At 30.0% G+C, this 22,104-nt stretch overlaps 3 protein-coding genes across 4 annotated transcripts; 2 read left to right on the top strand and 1 right to left on the bottom strand.

Annotated features, from left to right (window-relative positions):
- The first annotated feature begins 6,363 nt into the window (after positions 1 to 6,363).
- On the top strand, positions 6,364 to 7,115 carry LOC124830022 (chaperone protein dnaJ 20, chloroplastic-like). Its single transcript, XM_047303626.2, has one exon. It carries the CDS (start codon positions 6,396 to 6,398, stop codon positions 6,912 to 6,914), a length of 519 nt encoding a protein of 172 aa, XP_047159582.1. The 5' UTR covers positions 6,364 to 6,395; the 3' UTR covers positions 6,915 to 7,115.
- Positions 7,116 to 14,203: 7,088 nt separating this feature from the next.
- Positions 14,204 to 14,964, top strand: LOC124830030 (chaperone protein dnaJ 20, chloroplastic-like). Its single transcript, XM_047303636.2, has one exon. It carries the CDS (start codon positions 14,277 to 14,279, stop codon positions 14,772 to 14,774), a length of 498 nt encoding a protein of 165 aa, XP_047159592.2. The 5' UTR covers positions 14,204 to 14,276; the 3' UTR covers positions 14,775 to 14,964.
- A 363-nt stretch (positions 14,965 to 15,327) lies between these two features.
- LOC148198856 (high affinity sulfate transporter 2-like) lies at positions 15,328 to 20,762 on the bottom strand. 2 transcript variants are annotated; one of them, XM_088091547.1, is made up of 15 exons: positions 20,479 to 20,762; positions 20,065 to 20,151; positions 19,008 to 19,358; positions 18,725 to 18,773; positions 18,434 to 18,638; positions 18,159 to 18,333; positions 18,018 to 18,083; positions 17,819 to 17,932; positions 17,629 to 17,745; positions 17,392 to 17,518; positions 17,018 to 17,304; positions 16,745 to 16,935; positions 16,306 to 16,391; positions 16,146 to 16,222; positions 15,328 to 15,784 (listed from the first exon to the last, which is right to left on the bottom strand). In XM_088091547.1, exons 3-15 carry the CDS (start codon positions 19,344 to 19,346, stop codon positions 15,641 to 15,643), a joined length of 1,977 nt encoding a protein of 658 aa, XP_087947673.1. In that variant the 5' UTR covers positions 19,347 to 19,358; positions 20,065 to 20,151; positions 20,479 to 20,762; the 3' UTR covers positions 15,328 to 15,640. The 2 variants fall into 2 exon arrangements, 1 of the variants encoding a protein (XP_087947673.1); XR_015779755.1 differs by lacking the exons at positions 16,306 to 16,391; positions 20,065 to 20,151; positions 20,479 to 20,762 and having other exon boundaries at positions 15,712 to 15,784; positions 19,008 to 19,434.
- Positions 20,763 to 22,104: the final 1,342 nt, after the last annotated feature.

A 22,104-nucleotide genomic window follows, 5' to 3' on the forward strand; every position in this document is an offset into this window, starting at 1 on the left:
GTACGTGTTCATGATACTAGAAGCTTCTTTCTCATATGGTTTTATTGTCATCACCCCAAGTCCTCAACCAACTCTCTGTGCAAAACTGTTGCCCGACATGGATATTGCAGTTAAATGTTTCGAGATGGATCTACTTTGGTAATTTTTCCTACAGGAAGTTCATGTTTTTTTTCGGTTAAACTGTTGTTTTTTTTCATCTCCGACAAACTATGTTGTTCATGGCGCAAAATTATGACAACTAAAACAAAGAAATTGTCCATGAGTGACCCTACGTTGTGGTCCTTTATCTAAGCCGAAAGGCATCTCTATCCCGTTTCGGGCACGTACGTGAGGAAAGAGGATGTATGGCAGATAACGTTTGTATCTATATCCAGAATTGGAAGATTTGGAGATCAACTCTATAGGGCTAGAGTTAGGTGTTACTTATTCTTTTATCCCATCTCATGAAGGGGCTTTCTTTCCGCACCCACCTTTTTCTTCCTCCACCTCCCAATTTGACTGTAATATTCATTATAACCCTGCCGAGTGTATATATATAAATTATTAAACTAATTAGGTACTATTTACTACTAATGTGCTGTTACATTTACTTCTTCAGCATCCCAAGCCCTTATTTTTCTTTCTTTTTGTGTTCATATTCTTTACCGATGACATTTTTTTCTTCAATAGAGTTCTTCTCTCAACAGATTTTGTGTTTTTGTTGAAGCTTAAATGTATCTATTCATTTCCTTCTTCTTTATTTTTCGAGTTATATTTATTTTTTGAAATACGATTTGGAGAAATAGAAAATCGATTTAAAATAAATATCATATTTCGAAATTCAATGGAAAATGGATTTAGAGTAAATACCATATTTCGAAATTCAATGTATGAGTCTCAAATTTAAAATTTTAAAATTTAGTTTAGGAAGATCTTATATTTTAAAATTCCGTTTAATCACTACATATTATTCATATTTTCTTATAATTTAAACAATTCACCTTTCCAACCCCCGTTTCAAAAAGCTTTAGTAAATGCGTCACAAATAACCTGACATCTTTATATTTTATATTTTTTTTTATTTCTCTCGAGAAAAAAAATAAAATCAGTTTTCTCTTAAACCGAATTTAGTTTATGTAAAAAAAATATCAATTTCTTTATATTTGTATTATTAACTTGTATTATAGAGTTACCTGTTTATGTGTCCCTACATTTTTCTTTCTTATCGAAATTATGTTCTCTCTCAATAATAACTAAATAAACTTATTATTAAAGGGAAGTAATGTTATCTTAAAATTTAAAAAGTAACATACATTTGAATTAAGAGATATGTCATCCCTCTCATGAAATTTTGAAAATATATTTGGGAATATAAAATATATGTTATAGGGAGAGTTTGTTATTGTATTTGTTAAATATATGAAAAACTATATATGGGATTAATCTTTCTTGGATTAAATATACAGATTCTCTATTTATAATAGAAAAAATATGAACTAAGTACAAAATAAAAATAATAACAAACTAACTAAAAATAAAAAATAAATATAAAAGATAAATATAAAATAAAGATAATATATATTTATACATGTATTATATGTTTAAAATAAAAATTTGACAAAAAGATTAAATTTAACACTTCATTTTATTATTTCTTCATTTTATTCTTTCGAATAATCTTTAGCAACTTTATGATAATAATTATGGTGAGGATTATTTGTAAAAAAAAAACATAATTTCTTCTTTGTTTTTTTAATTTTTTTCATTGATTTGGACCGTGATAGGATTTTTAGACTGGGTATCAACAACGTAATTTTCTTTCGTTCGTACAGTCCTTCATCAAAGAGTGTTACAGTGACTTGTGGAAATTTTTCTTATGTTATATATGTATAGCAATAATGATAACTTTTGATGGAATTTTTAGAAATATAAATAAATAAATATTAAAGAGATATTTTGGATCCCTAATCTAATTACAAGTAACTAACTGTGCCACCTTTCTCTTTTGGGTGTTACTCCCTCCACCCCCACACGTCTCTTCCTCCACCTCTCCTTTACTATTTTGCCCCTTCCTTCACCTTTCCTTTACTATTTTGCCCCTCAGTAAAATTTTATTTTTAAAATTGTTGTTTTTTAATTTTATTCATTTATAACATATTTCACTGATAACCTACGTAGTTTCTTGTATGAGTAAAATATTTTTCTACAAAGCTTGGTGATCGTGAAAAGAATTATCAAACAATCTACTTCTTGTTCTCGGTGCAGTACGTGGTGCAGTGCGTTTATGGTGTAGTGTCCTTGTCGTGGTTCCTCTCCAGGTACGTAGTCATAATCCTTCCAATAATCCTAAACCCTAAATCCTTCCCATACTTCCAATAATCCTTTTAATATCCAAGCCTATAATCCTTGCATGAGCCGCAAAACGTAGTAAAATAAAAACGAAACGTAAAAGGAACACTGCCTATGGACGGATGACATCCTTCGGATGTCATCCGTCCAGAGGCAGTGTTCCTTTTACGTTTCGTTTTTATTTTATTTGTTTATTTTATTTACAGTAATTTATATTTAAATTTATAATTTTAAATGTTATATATGGTTAGTTTTTAAACGTAATAATTTTGTTAAAATATGAATTTGTTAAAATATGAATTTGTTATAGGTGGAGAAGAAGCTTAACGGAAGAGAGAAAGGTAAACGAAAATGGAAGAGAGGAAGAGGTGCAGAGGGAAGTAAATCAGAAGTTTTAAATAAATTAAAATATTAAAATAATAAAAATAAAAAATTTTAACTTTTGAGGATATAATTGTCATTTTAGAAGGATATAATTGGCATTTTAGAAAATTGGGGAGGTGGAGGAAGAGACGTGTGGGGGTGGAGGGAGTAACACCCTTCTCTTTTTCGCTTTCCTTTTTCTTATTTTGGGCTGCCCAATGGTTTCCAGCCCATACAAGTTTCATCCACGTTTATTCGTTTTGTCATCGAATGGTTGGTTTTGATTTTGAAGGCACCGATTGTGTCATTGTAAAGTAAGATACACATTGACAAGGAAAACTTCCTAATCATCTACTTTTTCTCAAATTCAATATCTTCAAAATTTATATTCCATCTTTTCATTCATTACTTAATGTACATTATTTAAATTGTAAGTTATTACGGATGCATTATTTGGATTTAATTTATCTTAGACCGTTTTTTTTTTCTAAATTTAGTTTAGTTTTTTTTTTAGTTTTAAATAATTAAATAAATATATTGGAAGCTTTTGAAAAAAAAAGTGTGTGTGATTTGAATAGTTATTTTATAATGGACTATAGTTTTGGAAATTTAAACAAAAAATAAAATTAAAAACTTAAATATACTTTTTAGACCGAGTTTTATTCAAACTTGTTAAGATAAGAGAATTTTAGGTAAGGTTATAAAAATACCAAAAGAAACATATCAAGGCCTACTTCCTAGTTCCTATCACTATCGTGTTTTATGCTTGAGAATTGAAATATATATACATAGCAGATTGTTTTCAACACGTTTAACTATATAAATGCTTTTATTATTTAATATAAAACTTGGATTTTGATTATTTTCAACACGTTTAACTATATAAAACTAAATTAACTATATATTAGTTGAAATTATGGAAGTGAAACTGTATTTAATATATTATTGTATCTTTAAAATCGATTTAAAATTTTGTACCCATAGTGAATTTCATATTTTGCCCTTGATACGTACATGCAAAAGAGGATAGACACGTTAAAAATGTTGTGTCATGAGCAATTCCACATATATATATATATAACCAAACAATGGACATTTAAAGTAATATACTTGAAAAATAGAAACATACTTTTACATTTATTTAATACAGAGTATAAATAAAATAACTATAAAAATATAAATTTTTGTATTTATAAAAAGAAAAGAATTATATGAAATGAATATAAAAAGTTTAAATGTATCGATAAATCATTACATGTTTAAGACGTGAAACTTTCTTTTAGTGTAGGAGAGGTCCAGACTCTAACAGAGACCTTAACTAGGACGAAAGAATTCCGGAGGGTACACTCCCCTCGTGACATGCTAATTATTTAAGGTCTTTTGCTACAGACACAAATATTTACGTCTATTAAATGACTTGTGCCTTAAAGTTTGGCACCAGTCCAAACCTTCCATTTTTTGTTAAAGGATGCTTATCTTATATTAATGCCTCTTTTTCATCTCATTATAAATAACTTCTTTTAATGTTTTCTTTATACGTATCTGATAAATATTTTAACCAATAAATTATTAATGTATTTTATAATACGGTATAATTAATCCTTCTATAATCATATCCAAAATGGGTATTCCAGTTCTGACATGACTACTTAGTATGCCAACTCAACTCCACTTATTTATTTGTGAGTTAAAAAAGTTCAAATTCGGTTCGGCTCACCACAGATCGACTTACTGGCTCATTTAATTTTATTTTTTTTTAAATAAAAAAATTATAATTTTTTTTAATTCAAATTTAGATAAATGTCACACTGAAATGTTAAACTCAAATACATTTCAAAATAAAAAAGAAATATCATATAATCCAATAATAATAAAAAGATATGTAAAAAGACAGAATATATAAGTTTTTAATATTGATAATTTTTGTATCACTTATCTATTTATAATATTAGAGATAAATCTATAATATTTTTTTTTCTCTTAAAACATTTTTTTTATCATATCTATAATATAATAAAAAAATACTAACTAATAATATTAAAACAAAAATAATAAATAATTAAATTAAATTATATGAATTAGTGAACTAACTCTCCAACAGTCCAATTATAAATCAACCGAATTAAAAACTAACATCATAAAATGATTCTATCTTTTTCGAATTCAATGGCTCAGATATGAGTTACGACACCACTATTCTCACCCAACCAACACAACCGTATCGGAAACAACATTTAATGGGTCCAAACAGGACGGAAAGGGACAAGTAATATGTACGGATTTAAGAACCAAAAACGAGGTTGCGGTGATGCTCTCTCTTCAACTTTGGGTTTTCAAAGTTGAAGTTCAATGGGTGCAAAAAATATCTATACTTAGTTCGGAATGAGAAAGAATATATACATAGCAGACCTAAAAGCAATTCCAATTTTATCAGTATAAAAGCTGGTGGGATATTATCCAAGAGACGACGCATTATAATAATAATAATATTTGAAATATTGGATGTTAAACGAATATTATCTGTTAATATATGATCTAGTTTAGAGTGATTTTTCACAAAATATCTATTCACTGGTTATGTAAGAGTATTTGATTTTAGGATAAGAACTATCCAACGGCCACCAATAATTGTCTGTTTCCAGTGTACCAAAATATGAACTAGTTTTTCATAAAGCCGGTTTCTCCCTTATCCAAAACGTACGTTTGAGATATCTAGTTTGAAATATTAAAATAATAGACAGAGAGGCATTTTGAATTTTTCTTTACCAAATTAAATTATAATATTTTCAATTGAACTAAAACAAATAAAGATCTATTTTTGTATGTATTTTTCACTGCCTCCCTTTTAGATACTTTCGGTCGGTCTCATTTTAATTTTTTACTTATTTTGTTTTATAATTTTCTCTTTTATGAATCGATTAACATTTTTGGACAAAATTCGGTATTGCATATTAATTAAGTAATTTCACAGTTTATATTTATGCAACGAATGAGGGGTGAATTAATTCGATTTTGGCGGCGGACGATGGAAAAACACAGAATGATGAGGCCAATGGTTTGATGAAGGAATTCATCTCTTGTGCCTCGTATTTGCTTTATGCATTATCTTACATACCATTGAGTTGCTTGAAAAGAGGACAAAGCAAAGCCTCATCCATTTCATCCTCGTCATGAAGTGGATGACACCAATTTTCACTCACTTTCTAACTGCCCATCATTAGGTCGGCACATTATCTGCCAAAAAAATTTCCAAATCAACCACAAAAGTATACTGCAAAATGAAATAATATATCAATTAATTATTTGATGTTATTATATGTACAATGGGCCAAAACATTATATAAAAATTATTTTCAATTTAAAATTTTTTAAGAATGACAAGCCAACCCAAGTATTTTATTATTCTCTATAATATTCTTGGTCTATCGAGTAGTCACATTGAAGTACATGATATCCGATAAGATGCAATGGGTGTGTAGAAAGATCAGTGCGACGTCGTTAGACTCGAGTTTAGTCAAAACACCGGAACCAACCTGTCGGTGGATTTCAATAATTAAACATGGAATGAGGTTGAAAAGTTTAGTTTGTTTTCCTAGTTAAAATTACTTAGGAGGACATTTCCGCGACAGGTTTCAACAAAATATCTGAGCCCGCACTATATATACCACACATTGTAAAAGGTCGAGAGACAATGAAGCAGAGCGATGGATGTTCTAACAATAGCCTCAACTCTCACCATTTCCAAACCCTTTCAAACGCTTTCACTCCCAAAGATACACCACGCACCACCTCCTCCTCCCACGCGCTTCTCGGTTTCATGCAGAGCCACGAAGCAGCAGCTTCGAGGTGTGGAAGACAACCTGTACAAGATTCTAAGTTTGAGTCCCAACAGCGCCACCACCGACGACATAAAGAAAGCGTACAGATCAATGGCTCGTCAGTACCACCCCGACGTGTGCCATGATAGTTCCAGGAAAGAGGAGTTGACGAGGATGTTTGTGCAACTGAACGCGGCTTACACCACCTTGTCCAATCCAAGGCTTCGAGCAGAGTATGACTACGAACTGGGTTTGAGAAGCAGAATGGGCGTTGGTGACGAGAGTTGGAGAATGAGATGGGTGGAACAACTCGCCGAGTTGAAGAGAAGATCTCACGATCGTATGCAACGAAATCGTGGATCGTGGAGCACCAGAGTCAGAGCACAAACCGTGAACTCAAATTAGCGTATTTTTCATCTCGTGTTCTTCGAGGATTCAACATTTTAGAATTTTTTTTTCTTGAGTTTATTCAAGAACAGTACTACGTTGTTATTATACTATTGTACATTATCCATGTCTATTGGTTCTGAATAATCCCAATCGATACATACAGAAAATAGTAACTTGCCTTGTGTTGACGACCGAGTCAAGTTCAGTTTCCAGAAACCTCTTTCTTTTTATGCTTTATCCGTTGCCATACATTATCCATAGCTTTTTTTTATATAGTTTAAATGATTCACTTTTCGAATCAGATAAACTAGAAACTTTACTAAACAGGTAGGTCCTTATCTTTGGGTCCACTACATTGGTCCTGTAAGCTATCCCACTTTCTAACATTTTCTCGTAGAATAATAGTTATTTGACGCATGAAACAACAAAATAACAAAAACTTGGCCAATTTTCATATGATGTTTTTTACTCAAAGTTATATTAAACTGAAGTAACCCTACTCATAGAATAAAAAGTGGCGTTTGCAGAAGCAGTTTTGGAGAGTGTTGAGTTCCTAATCGAATTGGGCCCAATGAAGGATAATTCCTAAGTATTTGACAGATTCTTCGATTTTTAAAGAGAGACTTTTTACACTTTATCAGTGATATTGTGTGAGAGATTTTGGAGGATTCCAAATGCGAGACGGCTGTATAATTATGGCACATGGAATGTGGGCCGTGGTGAGCTGGACTTTGATATCGAATGTGACTGTGTGGAGATTGGCCCGTCCGTTTAAGTCCATAAGTTCTTTCCATTCAAATTGTATTTAGATTACATTGGCTGTCTTGTAATTCCATATGCAGATTCAATTTCTTTAGCATCCATTTACTTAGCAATAATCTATATAAATCATTAAATAATTTATAACTAATGAAAATAAATCAGATTAAATTTTTAATTCAATTAGACTTGCTATTACAGATTGTGGGTAATTCACGGATTATGTAGACCGTGAAATCAAATATAAAAAGCTCGTTAAAAAATCTTCCATACATATATAATGCGCATTCACATGAATTGTGAATCATACGAGTGATCAGCATAGTTTAGAAAAAATATTATGTGAATTTTGGAAAGAGTATTCCTAATCATAGTAAGAAACTTTTTTTCAATTAAAATAAATAAATTAAAATTGAGACTAAATTGAATTTAGTGATAAACAGATTTGAAATCTATAGTATAAAAAAATCATACTTAAAAATTTATCAAAACTATAAAGTTATGTCTACTAGATCTATTATAATGCACGTTTTATCAACTTCTGTATATTAATTTTTTTATAATCATAATCGAGACATTTACTGCATCTATAAATAAATTGAGTAATTTATTCATAGTATTAATACTTTGAGAAGGGAGGGAAATTAAGTTGATTTCTTTTTCAAAATTTGAGTATATAAAGATTCATTTGGACATTTAAGTATATATAGATTTCCTTCTTACGAATGATTATAACAACACTTAAAGATGTGATTACCTAATAATATTTGAATACTTAAGTGACCTTGAAGAATATGTTATATAAATTCTCTTTCCAAATATATATCACTAAACCAAATATGTGTATTGTGTAATATTATACAAATATATGATCATTTTAGATAAATGGAAAATGATTGATATTTGAAATAATACTACGTGTTGAACTGATAAAAGTAATATATTTTAGAAAGTATCACAACACTTATTATAAATAATGGAGTAAGTGATAATGATTATATAATTTATTGTAAGTTCGTGATTTAAAATATTTCAAGTCAAAAGACACTTTAAGTTTGAACTAAACTCTTGATTTAAAAAGTGTGGGTGTAGTTGAGGACAAATAGTAGGTTGTGTTTTTTTCTTTTCAATAAAAAATACATTAAATTTTATATATATAACATTGATTCATATCACATTCCGCCCTTTTAAAAGTTTGATTTATTAGTAAAACATATATAAAATTCATACAACTTATATATATATAATAAATCTCATACTTATTAACGAAGATGTCATCATCGTTGAATTTAAAAACTTGAATATTACTCAAATCCATACCAAATCTACTAAAAAAAATTCATTAAAATAAAAATATATTAGAATAATACCTGAATAATAGATTTATTTGATACTCCTAATAAAACGTAAAAATAAAAGAAAGAAATAGTAATGAAAGTAGGTAAAACATTCGTTGTCTAGAAGGTGGTTACGTGGATAAAGGTGTTAAAAATGATATTTCCCTCTAGAACCTTAAAAGTCGATGAGAAAAAAGAAGCCGTTATCATCATCATCACCATTTTTCATACATTACGTAAAGGAATTGTCAAAAGAGTTAGAAACAGTGGCAAAACGAAGCTACCAAGTTCAATTTCTCTTCTCATTCTCTCTCATTTCTTCAATATATCAAATAATAACTTCATTCCTTCAGACCAGCTGGGCCCCACAATTCTACACCTCAATTTTCACTCTTTATTCTTTTCAAAATTATTTATTCATATTTTCATCAAATAGCGAACTCCTACATTTATTATTCAAATATACTGTTTCATATAGTCATGAATATTGGTCCACCGATGCCTAATTTTATAAAATTATTAATTAAAAATATTTCTGGGTTGGTCAAGTACTCATATGGACTAAAATGTGTATATAAAAATTAGATTCTTTTGTTTATGTTTATAAGGAATGGTATCAAGGAATGATACGTATTTTACAAGTCTAAAGCAACTTGGTTATGATTTTGGAATTATCAATTCAATAATTTATCTGTGGAAGTTATGATGGATGGAGTTTAAATAATTCATCAATCTATTTAATATGTATTATTTTCTAAGAGGTAACACTATTTTTGATTTCATTTTTTATATATATACTTTCATTTTAAACATCATTTAAAAAATTATTAATTGAATATTATATTTAAAAAAATTTAGTAATCCTATATGTTTCTATTGTTATTTTTTAATATGTTTTCTGTTTGCTTCACCAACACATAATTACACGAAATGTCTCGTGTATACATATATTTAACTTTATATTATTTAGTACTTAATTTTAAACTTAATTATACATGTTTTAAGATAAAAAAAATGAAATTAACCATACAATACAAAGATATAATAGTAAAACTTAAAAATTGAATTAAAAAAATCAATTTATAAATAAACACATAAAAATATCATTTAAGCCTTTTAATTTTGATAATAACTAAATAAACAACTTAAAGTTGTAAAGTTTTTGGAGTTAAAATCAATAAATATATTATTTAGAAATAATTAATGACGATATTTATTTAATGAAATTCATACTGATTAAAAAAATTATAAAATACGTTTAATAGTAAACATATTTAAAATTATTAGTTATGAATAATAAAATTTAAATACATCACATAATATCAATGATAATAAATATTTGAATAATTACATAATCCGATTTTTCATTCTTAATTTACATTAATTGAAAAAATATATTAATAAACTTCGATAAATTTATTTCAATAATTTTCAATTTAAAATATAACTTTATTATTTATTTATAATTCGTCAAAATTATAATTATACTTTTATTTGATATCATAAATAATTGGAGACGTGTGAATTGTCTTATTGACCTTATGAAGTACATACCGCTCAACTACCATAAAATATAGACTTAAAAGTAATAAAGAATAATGATGATGTTTTGAGCCAAGAGTATTTTTTATATAAATAAATTAAGATTAAGTCATTATTTATTAAAATATTATTATTATTTCTCTAAAATCTAAATTGTTTATATTTTTTAATAATTTTGTCATCATTTTCCCACAATTATAAGCAAGGAATCAAAGGAATATATATGAAGTAACCAAATACAATCTTGTTCATGGTTACTTTATGTGATTTAGATCTTGAGCTCCATTTTTTCTTTATTTGTTTACCCGTGGTCGTAAAATGTACAATTAATTTAAAAGGACAATTTTTTTATAAATTTGCGGTAAATAATTTACTTTTTATTAGGTCTGTCTTTTTTAAAATTAAACTAAAATATATCTAAGCATCTTAGTTCAAATATTTCAAGGATGGTTTATTTAAGAATTAAGTTCTTGTAACAAAAATAGTTTATTTTGCATGTGTTTTTTTGGTTGAGCGTCATCGAGGTTGGGTGTCTTACATTCCAAATTTTTATAATAAAAATTTATGAATTAAATTAGATGAATTTTTATTTCTTATGATACAAAACATCTCATAAAATTAAATATAATAAATAATAAAATTATTAAGACCTTTATGATAATTACACTGCCATCTCACTCTCTGCAAATCAGAATCTTCCTTCGTATTTCAACTTTTCAAGCTCTATCTTTTAGGCCTTGTTCACTTGAGGAGATTTGAGGGAGAGTAATTGAGGGAATTTGAGGGAGAGTAATTGAGGGGATTTGAGAGGATTTGAAAATAATTTTTTTTGTTGTTTATTTGAGTCAATTTGGAGATAAGTGAGAATGAATTTGGAAGTAAAGTTTGTGAGAATTAGTGTAGGATTTGATTGACGTGACAGATTAAAAAAATTTACTTCCAAATCCAATCTCATTTACCTCCAAATTCACTCAAATAATCAACAAAAAAATTTATTTTCAAATCCTCTCAAATTCCCTCAATTACTCTTCCTCAAATCTACTCAAGTGAACAAGGCCTTAAATCCTAATTTTTCTTCACGCGCTCCTTCCAGAATTTAACCCTTTCCCACTACAAAATTAAATTCGACGAGTTGCAGTATAAATCCAACCGTTAAAATAACATTATTTGATGGACCAGATTTAAAATTAAACAGTATTTTAATGGATTACGTTTTCGCAGTTCTGCTACTGCTAAATGCAGAGGATCCAAACTTCTAGAAAGACTATGCAATAAATTCTGACGTCAATAAGCCTTTTTTGACTACTGACTGCTGCATGTGCGCGGAGAAGAAAGACAAAGACAAATAAAGAAACGTGTATTTATTTTTTATTTTTCATCCCATTTCAATTTAAATGTTATTCTTGATTAAAAAATTATAAATTTGATCCAATGTTTATTTTAATTTTAATTAGTTGAGTTGTTTTCTAACATGTTAAAATCTATAGTTTTATATATTAAGATATGGTGACACGATCCTATATAACAACAAAGACAAACTTCTAATTTAGTAAATACTCAAAATAAAATTAAAATAAACTTAAAATCTGTTTGGCCTGATACGAAGAGGTCGGACATTGATCTTAATAACATTTTTTTAAAAAGATATTAAGAAGCAGGTTTAAATATAAGTATTTATTAATATAATGATTAGGATTGGATCGTGTGATTAGAGTTCACTAATTTTAAATCTATTTCAGTAATTATAAATAGAAATCAAAGATAAAAAATATATAATCGTATTTATTATATATTTAAAATTATTGTTCTGATTTACTAACTTAAGTACTTTTTTACAAATAGTTTGATTATCTGAAGCAAAAGTAAAGACATAAAATAACTTTAAATAAAATTGTAAAAGTGATTGTTAAAGTTATTTGCTCTCGCATCTAAAATCCGAAATATAATTGAATTATAATAAATTGTGTAAACTTGTAATGTTTTTTTAAGTATAAGATTGAAACAAAGAAAAGAAAAGAAAAATAAAATAATATAATGATTCTAGAATCATAAAGAATATTATAATTAATGTAAAAAGATATTGAAAATTGACGGTAGTTAAAGACGAAGATGATGGCATGATCGATCAGTTTTCTTGTCAAAAGAGAGGAAAATTTTCTCCTGCTTTTCTTTGTGTCTTTCTTCGGCTGATGTAACAAAAACAGAAGATTCGACTTGGACTGAAGACCATTCCTTAATGCGTGTTTGGAAAATCTTCCATTATACTTTTTTATACTATTTTTTTCGTTAATTTTAATGTTGAAAATACTTACAAATTAAATATACAACATTTTTTTAATTCATAAAAAGGAACATTAACCCAATTTTTTTATAATAAATCATATCATTGAATCAGTTAATTAGATAAAAATAAAAAGATGTATAACAACTCATCCTGTCAGCTCAGAAAGATAAAGATATTTAAAAATATTTTTTTGACAATATTTTAACATTATCTACATGTTATTATGTGATTGGTCCATAAATATGAAATAATTTTGAACTAATAATATAATAATACATAAATAATGTTAAAATGTTTTTTAAAAAAATATCATAAAGTTTGACACATATGTATGTGATATTGCTTCTTTTCGTGACACGTGTTATGGATATCCGAATAAAAAGAGTATCAAACAATTCTATTGAATTAAAATAAAGCTAAAAGAAAAAATACATTTGAAAATTACCTTTGAATCTACCTCACTCATTCCCTACTCGTGTTCAGAGGTCCCTCCTACTTCCTCCAATTCAGACTTTTATTTTGTTTTTTCATCTCTTTTTCGCATTTGGCGTTTGACGTGGATTTTATTTTTAACTGTTAGCTTTTAAAGTTGCTATTTAAAAAATATCTTTTATATTTCACATTTAAGAAATATGTTAACTTAATTCTTTTAACTGTTATTTATTATAATTATTGTTATTATTTGTTTCTGATATAAAGTGATGTTAACTTTTTTGCTGTTCTAAGTTTTGGTTTTCGTCACGTTCATCCGTTTTATTAAATTGAGAAATTACTTTCAAAAAATATTCCAAAATTAGTAAAGATTCAATAATTATATGTTAATGTGTATTAAATGTAATAATTTTTTTTATTTCATATTTATATTTATAAATTTTAAAATAAATTTCGAATCAGCATATCTAGTCACACTTTGCTTTAAATTAATTAATATCAATATTAATTTCGTGATCTCAAACCATTCGACTCATCAAACCATTCATTTTAACGTGATGGTACACTATAATTAAATCTACCTTATTGGCATGCTAATTTCATATACAAGATATATTTTAAACATCTGTAAATATATCAGAAATTGATGCAGGAAACACAAAACGTCTTTATTTTTTCTAGAAGTTATAGCCAAACATATACCTGACTTATTTTTAAAATACATCGAACTGAGTTAGTGGAAGATTATAAATATCATTATTATATCACCAGATTGCTTTAGTTTTGGCAATTGGCAAAAGAAGGGTAAAAAAATAAGAAAACGTGTAAGAATAATTAAATAATACATTTCTTTGTTGAAAAAGCTAAGCTTCTGTTCCTCAGAATAATATTAATGAGCGTAAGATATGAACAGTGATTCTAGAAATGTCGAAGCTGTCTGTGGCACACTTGTAAATATATACCCCACATACTGAAAAGCAAACCAGAGTCCCCAATACTACACAATCAATTAGAATCAGAGCAATGGATGTTCTCAGATTCACCTCAAACCTTAGCACCACTCACATGCTTCCACTCTCCAAAAGACATCAAACACAACATCCTCGTATGAAGTTTTCCGTTTCATGCAGAGCCACGAAACAGCAGACGTGTGTGGAGGAGAACTTGTACAAGGTACTAAGTTTGAGTCCCATGAGTGCGACCACAGATGACATAAAGAAAGCGTACAGATCAATGGCTCTTCAGTACCACCCCGACGTGTGCCATGACGGTTCCAAGAAAGAAGAGTTGACGAGGATGTTTGTGCAGCTCAACGCCGCCTACACCACCTTGTCCAACCCACAGCTTCGAGCGGATTATGATTATGAGTTGGGTTTGAGAAACAAGAAAAGTGTGGGTGATGAGAGCTGGAGATGTAGGTGGCAGGAGCAGGTGGTTGGGTTGAAGAGAAGGTCTCACACGCGTATGGCACAGAGGGACGGATCCTGGGGCTCTAGAGTCAGAGCACGAAACATGAACTGAAATCAAACATTTGAATGAACCACCTCAAAAACTCAGATAGTTTTGATTAGCTTCTGTTTTTATTTCGATGAATATCTGTAATATGTAGTTCAGTTTTTCAATACTACAAATTACGCAGGATTAGTTAAACTGCAGTGATTGATGTATGTAAAATAATTTCTCTGTAGTAATTCCATTTTTCTCGCTACTATTTTTTGTAAAGAAAAGGTTAGGGTGAAGTATATATATAATTATAGACTAATCTTCCACAACATACAACTTATTATAGACTCAGAAAAATGAAAAAAAGAATAATTGTACGGTGACATTTTGTAAATAAGTAGAATTTTTTTATGTAAGAATAACACTTAATGTTATATTTGTAAATTTTTTGAATAGATTGCTAGTTTTATTTTTAGGATGGTTCAAATTCGCGCATGCAATCAGGTGTATAGTAGTATATTCGGAAGTGGGTTTGGATTAGATTTGAGAAAGTATAATTTATTGATCGGAATTGTCCAAAAATTTGCAATAACTAAATCAAATTATCAAATGAGATATGAGATGCTTCACATCAGAAAAATGGATCCCAATCATACCATACAAACCATGAAGTCAATTTTCTCTCTTCTTCTGCAACATTTGAGTGTATGTATATCATTACGGATATGTTAATATTCCCACAAATTAAGATATAGACACATAATACATTTTATATTTCCTGCAACATATAAAACATGAAACAATAGAAGATAACCAAGCAGAGATATGGAAGACACATCTAATAACTCCCTGCTCAGAAACTTTCTAATGAGCACTTTGAACACTTGATTCCCACCCTTTGGACTTCAACGGTTGAATATTGAAGCTATAGTTATTTCATTTCTTCATAATACTCCTTCACCATTTGCACCAAAAGTTGAAACAACATCAGCCACTGTTGGAAATATGTTATTTTCTCCAATGACATCTGTTAACTTAGATGCACGGAGTTTCTCTATCACAATTGGTCCTGGGTTTGCCATGATAAGCTGTAAAAACACAAAAAGAAAACGTCTTCACATTTAGTACAAGTTGTTTTTTACTGTATTACAATAATACTATCATTATTTATTATATTGTTTGCACGCAAGCAACTCAATTAATAAATTTGTCCCCTGTAATGAAAGAAAAGGCCATTTAATTATTCATAAAGTATATGTATCTTCGTCAAGCAAATATGGGAGGACAAGGACCTTCGAATTCCTTACCATTTTTGGCAAATTTTATCAGCATAAGACAAAACAAATCTCTGCCCAGAGACTCATTCAAAAGAATTTCTACAGAAATTAGAAATGACTAACAATGTAGAAAAGGTTAAATTCTATGATTATTTAGTTATTTATTTATTACCTGCACTTTTCTTTTCTGAAGACTCTTGTATAACTCTTCAAAAGCATGAATGCCACTTGTGTCAATATCAGTGACAGCTGCAAGAAGAGTATGGTTGGGTGAATAATTCATCAAAATTAATCTTGAAAAACACGATGAAAGGATTTCTTAGGAATCTAACGTGACATCTCAACAGTGAGATACTCTATTCTGGACAATCCACTTGTTATCCTTTGGTTTTCTTCATCACTCAGCCATCTCAAAATTCTGCAAATTAAATTGTGATGGAATTATTCACCAGCCTAATCAGTAAACCAATATCTAGATTTTCTTAACCTAGAACTGAGACTGTCTACAAACTTAATAGTATTATATACCTAAAGCTCATGGTACCAATAAAACTTATCCATAGTATTTTTGACCACATTCCAAACTGACCCTCAGTGTGAAAACACTATACAAAAAGATTCCCACCTCACACTTCCCAGTGATAATAGTTTCCAACTTTCAACAAACAGTTAAAGGTTCCTAAATTATCATAATAGCCACTTGTAGCTTCCAATTTAAATCATGTGAGTCTACAATCATACAAATAATTAGGAATAAAATTAGTCATTTACCTCTCCTTGATATAGTTGGAGTTTGAGAAGTAGATTGCAGAGTCAACCCTGACAATCAGCATGCCATCAATTTGGGTTGCTTTGGGGTATTGCCAGACGTTCCTATAAGCAGTAGTTCCTGGAAGCTTCCCTAATATTGCTGTCCTTGGTCTTGTCACTTGTAAAAGGATTTTAGAAAATGATATAGCCACCTGCATAATAGTGAAATGTCCAAATTGAATATGCAAGAAACGAAAAACCCTTTTCTGAATCTTGTCCTGATTTTTCAATTACCGCAATTAGAAGGCCAATCTCAACATTTATGAACACCACACCAAAGAGGGCTCCCATGCAAGCAACAAAATCGAACTTGTCAATCTTCCATAAAAGAATAATAGCTTCAATGTTCACAAGGCCAAGCACCGCGGCTATTATAATAGAAGCAAGCACCGCATTTGGAGTGTACTCGAATAGCGGCGTAATAAGTAGCAGAGTCAATAACACAACCATGGACATAACTATGTTCGATACTGCAGTTTTACAACCGGCCATGTTGTTCACTGCTGTGCGAGAAAAACCCCCTACATCATAAACAGCTCTTGTTCATGTGACAGTGATAGGTACAAGAAGTTGGTATGAAGAGGTTAAACATGCTCGAATAATTGTACCTGTAGACACATAACAAGATGTTAAAGAACCAACGATGTTCATTGCCCCCATTGCCATCATTTCTTGGTTGCCATCAAGTGGGTAGTCTTTCATGGCAGCAAATGTTCTCCCAATCGCTACAGCTTCCTAATAGTTAAGGAATTAATCAAAAGAGAAACGAAAGAAAAATGAATTTGCTTTACTAGTGTGGATAAGGATAAAGTGAGTGTTCTCAAGAAAATAAAACATTTACTTACCGTGAGTGCTACCATACCAGCTATTACACCAACACGAATACCAGGACCTAGATATTTTCCACTGAAAAAAATCTCTCCAGCAGATGATGAATTCACACCCTTCTTGACATGTTTAATCTGAAATAACACACTTTCAGTTCCATGGTGCTTAATTTTGTTTCAATTACTCCATCAATTTTACGCTACTTACAATTGCCACGCCTTTCTTGTCTGCTCTGGTTATGTAGACAGAAAAGGTAGACACTACGACAGATATCATAGGGGAAATTGCAGCCACCCAAAAGAGCTTCTTATTCTTTTTACCCTGTCCATCCAACAGAAATGTTATGATAATTAAATCTACAAGAGAAAGGTGGAGAAAAGGAGGAACCTGTTTTTGACATTCTTACGATATACTTGGCTACAAGAAGGAAAACCAAGAATGATAATCCAATGACTATTGTCTCCCAATTCCACTGCAAGGCAAGGTTTCAAGCAAATGAATACAAGCTCCATTTTAAAGTGAATTTTAAGGCAAAATGAACCCTTACCCCATGGTGTGCTGAACTGAAAACCGAGCGCATGACAGAAACAATATCAGTTTTCTTAGTGAAGTTTTTTATGCCAAGCAAACCCTTAAGCTGTTGCAGAGCAATTGTAATGGCAGATCCAGTCATGAATCCCACAACGGCAGCATGTGACACAAAGTCAATCAAGAAACCAAGTCTACAATATTCACGTTAGACACTAAGTTAACACACAAAAGAACAGTTTAAGCAAGGCAAGAAAGAACAACGAATGAAAGAGAACCCTTTCCTATATATACCTGAGAACACCAAGTGCCATTTGAATGACTCCTGCGAAGAAGGTGGCAGTAAATGCAAGGCGCAGGTATTCATGACTTTTGATGTCGCTGATTTCATCGGACAGTGTAGTCCCAAGCAAGAGGGATACAACAGCTACGGGTCCAATGGCAATATCTCTTGAGCTTCCCATGAAAGCATATACAAGAGGAGTAACAAAACTAGTGTCTGCAGAGTCAAAGAAAGCCAAAGTCATGAAACTGAAGAACTAAGATGTCCAAGTTGAATTCTTAAAACAAAACCAAGACGCTCACACAGTGCATACTGGGGATCCAAATTTGCAAGTTTTGCGTATGCAATATCCTGCCATGCATGCATTCATGTGTTAAAGAAGATAATAACATAAAAAAGACATAATCGGCCAACAATATCAACACACTTCTTGCCATTTTCTTTTCAACCCATTCCTTTTATTAGTTGAAATTCAATCTCATGTAATAAGAAAATGTGAAAAAGTGTGTTTTTAATATTTTTAGAAGTGTAGCACAGATACTCACATAGACAGCGGACTCACACACGACATGGATAAAGACTTACTTGAGGGATGCAAAGACTTGCAATGGTGAGTCCAGAAATGAAATCACCTCTGAACTTTTTAAGATTGTAGTCTCTGCCCCATTCGAAAATGGGGAAGAAAGATTGCAGGGCTAATACAAAGACTCTAAAGAAGCTTTGGTCTTTAAATTTGTGTAAGGGTTTGTCTGGGAAGAAAGTCTCAACGACAGAATCTTTGATCTCTTTGAAAAGTGTCTGCTTAGGAGGAGATTCCACTCTGTGAATGTGTGACAAAGTATCTCCATGCTTACGTGAAGATGCCCCATTTCTTACTTCCTCCATGTCCTTTCTCACACCCTCGTCAGTCACGCGTTGACTCATTTATCGTCTCACCTGCAAATCACACAATACTTTAGTCATGCAATTTAGTTTTATGTTGAATGAGAGTGAGTGAGAACATCATAAGAGGGTTATGATATTGAACACTTCAAAAGGAATTCGCACTATAACTTTTCTTTTCATATAAATAAAACCAAGATAAGGCTAATGATTTCAAGTGACCATAATTATCAATTAGTTTACTCATTGATGGGATGTTACATGTTGGCTTGATTCATTGAATGTTGTAGAGTTGTAATTTGGTAGAAATGATTGAATCTAAGAACAGAGGAGAGTTTTACTTGGCTTTTCATAATAGCTCTAACTAGACATAGAACTGTCCATTATCCGAGAAATTAAATTAAATTATTTTATTTTTGTTCCATTAGAAAGAAACTAGTATGAGACCCCACCGGCTGTTAGTTTCCTTAATTGTTAACTTGTAATTAATGTAATTATTACTATATTTAAATGAATAATTTATTTATGTAATTATATTTAAGTTATGTATAGTTATAAATATAATATTTAAATGAAAAGTTTAATAATATGAAAAAAAAAATTAATTAATTATGGGCTATTTTCACTTTTTTATTTTTAATAAATTAATGAAAAATAAATAATATTATTTTAATACTGATTTCTTTATATTATTGAACATACAATTAATAATACCAATAGTAATGAATTATAATAATAATTGGTGAAACTAATATCTTACATTTGATGAGAAAAAAGGTAAAACCTTCTGAGATAGCCTAGCAAGTAGAAAACGGGTCCTTCTTGGACTATTTTTTGATAAAACTATCTGCACAATGAAACCAATTGTGAAACACTGCAACAATGGTAGAAACAGAACCCCGTCTACTAAAAGCTGAAAATTCAAGAACATATTGCAACTGTATCATCCACATTCACATAATATTTTCTGATGAATAAAAAATTATCCAACTTAGTACCTTGTAGTAGAAACAACAGACCATACAAAATGAACTTGAAGTAAAGAATAATCATAAATAAGATCAAAGTACAATACCATAGTATGCATTGCATATTAAGTACTGACACAAAGCAAACAATTTATATATCCACAAAATCCATACCAACTTTGAATCATTCACAGGTTGCAACTTACATATTTGAGCCAGCATTCCTGATATTTGTACTGATAGATATCTGTTGAATGACACCCATATTGTGGTGGACAATAAACCCAAATTTTGCATTTCTAAGAAAGTCAATCATGAGAGGTTGTTGATAGAAGATGGGAGGAATTATAACTGCATCAAAATTAGTGACAGACTGAAAAATTACAAAAAAGATTGGAGGAAATTTTTTGACCAAACTATTACCTTTCTTGGACTCACCCTCAAGTTTGTCATTACCCTTCTTCATTAGCAACCTCAATAGGTATCCAAAGAGCAATTTCTTCATAAACCACAGCCCAATTAGACTCCAAAGCTCTTAGTAGCATTCTTACAAAGATATGAAAAGCATTCATTGTTAATGTCTAAAGAGACTAATTTCACCTAAACGTGTCAGCAACAACAACACATTCAAATGGCAAAGCAGAGCATAATATTTCTGTTCATGCCTGCCTCTTCATGTGGAATGATCGATTTGGAAGTCCCTTTGACAACAACCAACTTAACTTCTTTCAATTTTTGTTTGAACCTATTTTCAACTGCTTCCATAGGATAAAGAACGAAAAGGAAAAGACCTTAAAAAAAGAAACTCAAGTTGGATTAAAGAATGCCTACCTTCAAGTTGATGTTCACCAAATAAGAAGAAGAAGAGCCTCTGATGAAGAAGAAGGAGAAAACTAAAAATGCAGGATTGGAGAAATGCAAAGAAATCAAAAGCATTTGTTGGACAGAGCTTCCAAAATGCTTTTTCGCAAATGATACACATTTGAAAAGAGAGCCAACAATGTCTACTACCATTTATAGTGTTGGCGCCAATTATGCAAGAATGCTGCAAAGAAGAAAATAACATTAAAAAATGGTCATACACAGAAGTAAAACAGGAGTAAGTTGGTAAAATACACAACAAGAATGACAAAAAAAACCCCATATTTAATGTATGAAGTGTATCAATAACAATAAGGGTATTAAAGGAAAACAAAAAATGAATATAAAAAACAAATAACTAATTTTTTGGACAGGTGTCACAAATTTAGATAAGGGTATTAGGATATATTTATTAACTGTTTGTTATTTTAGTTTTTATATTAGATATTATGTTAGAAGTTAATTTTACTCACGGGATTGCAATTAATTGCTTTAATGTATTTCTATTCATATGATAAATATCTAACTAACTCATGATTTTAAATATTCATTGCAGATTATTCACTTATTATTTTATTTTGTTTTTAATTCTACAGTCGGTTTTCATGTCAGATTATTTTATAGTTCAACCGTATAAACTAACACGGGGAATATCATGCGAATGTGATGATACAATTGTAATATGTTCTTGAATTTTCATCTTTTAGTAGAAAGGTTTATGTTTCTACCATTGTTAGAATATTTCGCACTGGGTTTCTTGATGATTCTTGCTGTTTTAGTTGGTTGATGGGACAAACATTTACAATATCCTAGAACCATGCTATCAATCCACAAAGACAATAAAAACGTTAATTTTTTGGTTTTTATATTTCGTTCATATAAGGTTTATTTTTTTTGTTTGGTATGGATTTTGTGGATGAAAAATTTGTTTGTTTTGTGTCAGGACCTTATGTGCAACAGATATACTATGG

This window comes from Vigna umbellata, chromosome 5 (assembly GCF_029865625.1).
Source record: "Vigna umbellata cultivar VRB3 chromosome 5, Vumbellata_1.0, whole genome shotgun sequence".
Classification (NCBI taxonomy): domain Eukaryota; kingdom Viridiplantae; phylum Streptophyta; class Magnoliopsida; order Fabales; family Fabaceae; genus Vigna; species Vigna umbellata.